Source organism: Botryllus schlosseri, chromosome 15 (genome assembly GCF_051294905.1).
Source record: "Botryllus schlosseri isolate E-star chromosome 15, Bs_hap1, whole genome shotgun sequence".
In the NCBI taxonomy this organism is placed as follows: domain Eukaryota; kingdom Metazoa; phylum Chordata; class Ascidiacea; order Stolidobranchia; family Styelidae; genus Botryllus; species Botryllus schlosseri.
In genome coordinates this window covers 13,054,706-13,062,214 of record NC_137250.1, presented here as the reverse complement: position 1 = coordinate 13,062,214, position 7,509 = coordinate 13,054,706, and the positions used below count along the sequence as shown (strand labels likewise).

At 39.2% G+C, this 7,509-nt stretch overlaps 1 protein-coding gene across 1 annotated transcript; it reads right to left on the bottom strand.

The window, feature by feature from the left end:
• Positions 1–2,638: 2,638 nt before the first annotated feature.
• LOC145458093 (uncharacterized) lies at positions 2,639–6,785 on the bottom strand. Its single transcript, XM_080336409.1, has 4 exons — positions 6,731–6,785; positions 4,837–4,926; positions 3,768–3,991; positions 2,639–3,188 (listed from the first exon to the last, which is right to left on the bottom strand). Exons 1-4 carry the CDS (start codon positions 6,783–6,785, stop codon positions 2,979–2,981), a joined length of 579 nt encoding a protein of 192 aa, XP_080192535.1. The 3' UTR covers positions 2,639–2,978.
• Between the last annotated feature and the right edge of the window lie 724 nt (positions 6,786–7,509).

Sequence of the window (7,509 nt, the reverse complement as noted above, 5' to 3'; positions counted from 1 at the left end):
TTAATTCGGTATACCCACGCAGAAATCCACTTCCTTAAATGACTCCATTCCGATCGATCAACTCTGGTTTGGTAATAGTCGTATTTATGGTACGTCATTTTACATAGTTTCTAAGTTGTCTCTATTCGAAAATGCATAATAAAAATCTACGCATGAGAAAACAGTACAGGAATAGTGGTGTTCTGTAAACAGATGTACTACAACTGCAAATATACACTGTATCTTTTACTACTGTATTTTCAGCTCCCTCATTGTCATCTTCCGGAAAATTATCAATAGCTTAGTTGATTAGCAAGTTGTTTCGGCTGCTTACCAATATAGAACACGTCGGATAAGTTTCCGTGGACTGGGAAATGTGTAATTTGGTTTTGACTCTGGTAAACCATGAACCAACCGACTCCAGCGCAATACATGCAATGCAATCACTCTTTGATTATATAATTATATTATATACCAATAAAACTGGATCATCAAAGACCCTCATTCACATGACAGACAGAACATTTGAGGGCAAATCTTTCCAAGGTTATCGAGGTTACTACTCCAAAGATCCATTAAGGACTCATTGTCATGCATGATGAAATTCGTCGTTTCGCGAATGCCTATGCCTACATGGAAATGAAGTCAATATTCGGACACTATTTTCATTCGAATTAATATGGGCGTCATTTGACATGAAAGCAAGGCTGGACATAATCGAGTACCGGAGTGATTCGATTCGGAATCGGGAATTAGGCTTCGATCCGAGTCGATTATTCGAGTACCACAGATTATGACGTAATAACAGTGCAAAAAGATGTGAAAAATTCAATTACCGAACATGCTGGAGCTGTGAAGTCGAAGTGCCGTTCAAAGCTGTCACAAATTTTGGGACCTTCGCGATACTTACGACCAGGATCTTTCATAAATTTGCGGCAAGCGCCGTAATCTAAGCGATATTTTCAATGCTGTGGTTAATGAAAGGCCATGCGACGTACGCACCATTTGCTTCATTTTTGCGATCCCCCAATTCCGTTTGTGCAGCACAGATAAGGTTCGCGATCGTGCAGAGAGAGAGAGAGAGGATATGTGCGAGAAGAAACCCAAGAAAAATCATCAATATGCAAATTTCCATAAATAACAGATGGTCGAGTCAAGTCAAGTGAAGTCACGAGTCAAGTCACAATTCAAGTCAAGTTGCCTTTTCGAAGTATGAAGCATGATTACGTCATTGCATTTTGCTAGCTGTCTGGAATACAGATTATACAGATTATGCAAATACATAAGGCACTGTATCGCTCACATATACGTAGAACTGTTAAACTACGTAAGTAATTGCATAGCCTCAGTTTATATTGACCAGCCAAAATCGAGAATAGAGAAACTAATGGATAAGATGCGATACATTACCCATTTATACATATCGATATGATACAATTCGAGCCTGCGCCAATGGTTGAGGAGTATGTAAACTATATTCGAATTCTGCAATTTCAATTTAAGAAGAGAGGCTTGGTTAAGATAAGAACAGAAACAGAACTAAATATTTTGACATTGAATTACTTACTACTAGTTTACGACAACGTGAACTGTAGGCTTCGATCACTTCGTTTGTGGTCAATTTATTTATGAGGGAACAATGGAGGCTCAATAAAACGTACGATCTATTGAATAATTGGTCGTTCTCACGGGTTACACCAGCGTCTCGCGAACAATCCGAAAATATGCAAGATCCACCGATTTCTTGATGATATGAAATCGACTCGTCAATTTGGCTCCGAGTCATGAGTCAATCCACATTTCTGATACGTCAGGTCAAGTCAAGTCAAGTCAATTTAGCAAAGTGACTCGAGTCAAGTTAAGTCATACGAAAAAGGTGACTCGGGTCATACTCGAGTCAAGTCATGACTCGAGTCATCCCAACACTGTAGCACAATCCATCATAATAGCGCCGAATATATAATAACTGGTATTTATCGAGTGTTATTATCGCCCCGATTACGAAAATCCTAATATTAATGTTCAGGAACCAGAAATACCACGAAATCAAATCGCCACGGATTGTAAAATTTGGCTTTGTTTAGTACAATAACAGCGTAATGAAGTTATACAAGGTTAGGCACAAATTAATCTGCCGCACCGAATATTTACATAATAATCCGAAAAATAACCTTCTCTTTCTGATGTTGCTGTTTTTCATACACCTCCAATTGTGGATATGTAGTACCTTGTTTCGTAGCCTCCGTGTGAAGAGTGATAATATGATAAGAAGCAAGTCGTCAACTGAACCAGCTAACCTTTCAGGTTTGTATAGTTGCGAATCTGACTCAGTGCCTTACTAATCATAATCCTCACCGCACATCACTCTCATGTCACGTTTGCATGTCAGAATATAAGATTGTGACGCCATGTCGAACAAAACAATTCTTTGCGGAGATTTTTAGTCTTGACCCTCTATAGAGGGTAGCCTATACCTTGTTTTGTGATGAGCAGCCACTGACGATTGTAGTCAAACTTGTGATCGCACCCGTCTGTAAATGACTGATAAACTTGACGAAATATGACGCTATGAATTGGTATTAGAACTTAGATGAATTCGTGAAAATACACACTTTACAAAATTGCGCCACAGTCGCAATTTATATTAAATCGACTCAAGAGCTGTGTCATGTCAACATATCATGCTATCACTGCCCAAAATCTGTCGGAAACAATTTTCGGCTTGAGCAGAGAATATATCGTAGCCTTCACAAGAAATCTTGTTTCACTTATGGTCGTTTTTCGGCATTGGCATTGGCTTATCTACCGGAATAAGACCATTCATCATTATCTTAAACCCAAAATATGAAGGGCACGATATTCGATCATCAATGCATTGGCCAAACTATAACTATAAAACCAAGCAAAAGCAACCACTGAACTATAAAAAAAAAATATTGAAATTTGATATACACGAAATGTAGTAAAGACATTTGATAGCGTAACACTATATGGTCGTGTCACGTGGATGTTCTGTTTAGATCTTTTTCGCATAATCCTCCGTACAAGCCGCCAGCTACATTCTCATCGAACACACCATCCTCAACCGCTGGGGCGGCAGAATTGGCATGAATTCCCACGGCAATAGCGTCTGCTGTCAATAATGGTCTACCCGGGTACCATGGTAGAGATGGAGCCAATTCGCCGTTAGACAGTCTGATTCCCCTTGCCTGTCAACAAATAGATGATATTTTGGAACTCTACTACCATATATAGTTTTTTAAACTTTATATTTGGTCTTCGCGTTAATGCAGTTTTCCACATCGTCTCTGATACGACGAGGAAGATCTATACTAATAAGCAGCTCGGCCGTAGACTCGTCGGCGCTCATTAACCTAGATTTTGCATCTCTTTTCATCGCAGTTGCCGTTGGTGTTATTTAGTTCTATTGCAATAGAATATTCAAATGTTGCGACTCATGCATTATTCTGCGGGATTTATTAGTCTCTATATCGCGTCAAAAATAAAACTTAATGTCGGAAATGTGTATTCTTATGAAATAAGAAAGTCGATCAATCCGGAAGAGAATTGGGATGTATAGGTCCGGTGGACAGCCAATGTCCCGCAACTCCGCAGCATAATGGAGTTATATATTTGGCCCGGAACATTAAAAAGCCGAAAATTGGAACGCTGCACCGATAAATGGAATCATTTCGTGGATGTAAAGTCAATGAAGTTTTCGGACAATTATCAATGTTCTGATAGAGTCTAACTATTTGTATTATGCCACACGCTTTATATATACATACCTGTATGTCCATAGCCATCCCCGTCCAGACGTGATTGTGCTTGGATCCGATCGGTGATCTGGAGCGAATTAAAGATTGCAATTGCTGATAATGGAGACGGCTATATATATTAGCAAGATGACTCCCGCGTTGCATACATTCTGCTTCTGCTTCGGGTTTGGCTACTCTTGATACAGGCATAACCAGGAAAAAGCACTTTTCCGCATAGATGAAATCGCACACATCTGAAAATCAGCAAATCCAACAACTTAAACCGGTGTTAAAGTTTTCCGTTGTCGCAATCGGGTTTTACAGGGCGGGTCTTAACTCGTCAATGACGGTGTTGAATTCTCACTATAAAGTCGAAAGTAAATCGATGTCAATATTTGATAGGGGTTGTTGGTATTAGCGATATTCGTAAGCTCTTGATGTGTACCGGAAACCTGAACAAGACGAATTGCGCCCTCGGAAAACTTTGCTGAGGCCGATTTATAATTCTGCTACTTTCATTCGAAAAAAATAGTTTAACAATAAAAAGTTCGATTACAAATTATACTCAACGTTAGTGTATTTATGCAGTTAGTAGATAAAATGTATTTCCCCTCGAGTTATATTGACTAAAGCAAGCAGGGTAACATTTTCGTTACAGCTTCTCCCACAGGCGGCGATGCTATTGGATAGCTTCCAACTTACACGATGAGATCAGAAATTTTCTCGAAATCACAGGCTCAAGATAAAACACCTTCCTGTGATGACCCACAGCAGAGACAATGCCATTTCTCAATTTAGCCAAATGTATAAAATTATATATCTGTAGCCTATATACGCTACAGCTAGGCTAAGGACACTGACTGTGCCATAACACAAGCATAAGTGTTTTAGTTACGTTGAACGAATAAAAGGAAACTGAGAAAAACAAAGATTAATTCGATTTCATGTGAAATACATCAATATTTATCGTTCCTAATTGTTCAAAACTGTTTGATAGGATAAACGTTTTATAAATTTGTTATCATTTATTTCTCATTTGTAACAGGGCCTGGACTGACGCAGACGTAAAGCGGCCTAACTAAATCAAAATAGTAGTCACCAAGCAAGTCTCTGCGAACATAGTTTTCTTCGATAAAACTTGTGATTCCGGACGACTTGTTAGAAATAAGAGACCGCACTTCGATAAACGCTGCAAAACAATAACGTCAGTTTGGTATAAAATGAGAAGTTTGGTGTTAAAGATTTATCTCTGAATCCATGTTTCTGTTCAATGGTTCGTCCGGCGATGTTGGAAAATTAGAAATATTGCAGTTTCATGAGTCCAAAAGTAAAATTTCCGATTCACTGCAATCAATTTTCCAAAATACCTATTACGATTTCACTAAAGCAGTGATTCTCAACCGATGGTCCGCGGACTCCTAGGGGTCTGCGAAGTATTTTCAGGATGTCCCCAAACTCGCAAAATGGTTGATAACCCAATTCGTATTTTTTTTAATTAGAGAAATCCAGATGCAGTATCGCTTCATAGTTTCTAATGCTTCAGGACTCACATCAACAGAGTGCGATGAAATATTCTACTGTGCAATTGCAAACTTATTTTAATTGCCGAATTGCCGATATAGCCTACTGATACAAACATATTGTTGTTTATTGAGATGTTTTGTTGGGATTTTGGAAAAAAATTGTTTGCAAAAATCTCTTTTCTTCTGTGATATAGGCTACATAACCGCTATTCCAGAATAACTTCAGGATGAGCTGCTATAGATAGAAATGACTAATAGGCTGGTCGTTATATTTTTATTAAAAACCTGTTTCTCAATTTTGCTGCGATCATACCCAGAGGTGTCGTCGGAAGCGTTACGCATTATCATTAATTTCTCTACGACCTATCTTTGGGAAATGGATTTTCCGCACTCATTCCTGACAAATCGACGGCGCGGATTTTCAAGACACGATCGCGTATTTCACGAAATGCCGCTACAGAATTCGCTTTGAAACAATAAAAGTCTTCTCAAATTCTACATAAATAGTAAGAAGTTAATTTCAAGAAAAGTCATTGTGCTGCCATTCATCACGAGTCCAAAGTTAATATTCGCACAGGAAAAATAACGAATGCATGATAATTGAGCTAAAACTGAACTAAGTCTTGGGGAGCGTGGGGGTCCTCGGGAGTCTGTGACGGTCCAAAGGGTGTCCGCGAAGACAAAATGGCTGAGAACCACTGCGCTAAAGCAAGTAATCTGCCATGTTTCTGCCGGTCTTATAGGGACACGTGGATTGAAATTGTTTCAATTTTTGGACATTCCCTGACAAATTCGGCTCGCAAGTCATAGCGTCACCTTCCAAATTGACCCCACAGGCCTACACCTATTTGGTATGGTTAGCATAGGTCCTCTTTTAAGAGGATCTGTCCTGTTTGTTCAATAAATTGAAATTGTCCTCGGAGGACTTCCAAATGTCGTAATTCTTGGGAATGTGTCCTCTTTTTCTAGAAAAAGTGTTCAAATGCGATCAAAAACTGGCGCACAGACTGGTAAGCCTACTTCGAGAGCGTTATTTTCATAGTCAACACTGGTAGTAGAAGGTTAAAGCGGGTATTTCGGGAGTCGGGGCAGGAAAATTGACCAATTACTCGGAAAAATTTCCAAATCACACGTTTCCTTTTCCTTTCCCATGGTTCCATCTGTCAAATTGACTCTACGCCGATTTGGAAGATTAAAAATGACATGAAAGACCGTTGATGCTCACACAAATTGCTGAGAAAATAATAAATGAACATGCTATGTTTCTTGTATAAGTCACACTACATATTTCAAATAGCTATCTGCCATACTTTCTGCGCAAGATATTCTATTTTGAATTCCCCCGTGTGATGAAACTGTCACACCCCTGTAACGGAGAAATTGATTCACCAAAAATTTGGATCTTCGAGTATAATATATAGAAATAATAATGGTTTAATTTAAACAATATATTAAATGGTACTCTCTTACCTTGATAGTTTGCATCGCTCAGCTTTTGTATGGTCGCATTGTATTGTCTTTCCATTTTTCGCGAACTTTACGGGTCGCATTGCGTACGCGATTCTTTTACCTTCGCTGATGAGATGCGTCGCTCACAGCTATCCGCGCGCGATAATTTCCTAGGCTCATTCGACATAAAGAGCCTTTTCACCAACGTACCACTAAATGAGACGTTGAATATTTGCGCTGATGCTCTATATAACGGTAAGCTAATACCCCCTCCTTTCTCGAGAGCTACCTTCATGGAATTGATGAGAAACGCTGTGTGTTCTGTTGAATTTAGTTTCAACAATATCATGTTCCGACAATCTGATGGTGTAGCAATGGGATCACCATTGGGTCCTATTCTAGCCAATATATTTGTAGGATTTCATGAAGATAAGCTCTTCTCTTCTTCTATCAAACCGCCCTTATCATACCATCGCTATGTCGATGACACGTTCGTGATATTCGATAATGAATCTGACTGTGATACTTTCCTGGGAAATTTAAACAAACTACATCCAGCATTGCAATTCACGTCGGAAAAAGAAATTAACAATCGCCTGGCATTCCTTGACGTTCTTGTGGAGAAACGGGATGGAAAATTCCTTACCTCCGTTTATAGGAAGCCCACATTTTCGGGTCATTACCTTCGATGGAGCTCTTTTAGCCCAAAAAGTCGTAAAATCAATTTAATCGGCACCTTGGTTCACCGGGCGTTGATGATTTGTTCCGAGGTCAAATTGAATAATGAACTTGACTACATC

Excerpts from the sequence above, each read along its gene's own strand:
- LOC145458093 (XM_080336409.1), bottom strand. The coding sequence starts at position 6,785 with ATGGAAAGACAATACAATGCGACCATACAAAAGCTGAGCGATGCAAAC. Across the intron at positions 4,927-6,730 it reads GAGCGATGCAAACTATCAAG|CGTTTATCGAAGTGCGGTCT; the intron begins GTAAGAGAGTAC and ends ATTGTTTTGCAG. Across the intron at positions 3,992-4,836 it reads TGTTCGCAGAGACTTGCTTG|ATGTGTGCGATTTCATCTAT; the intron begins GTGACTACTATT and ends GCTGATTTTCAG.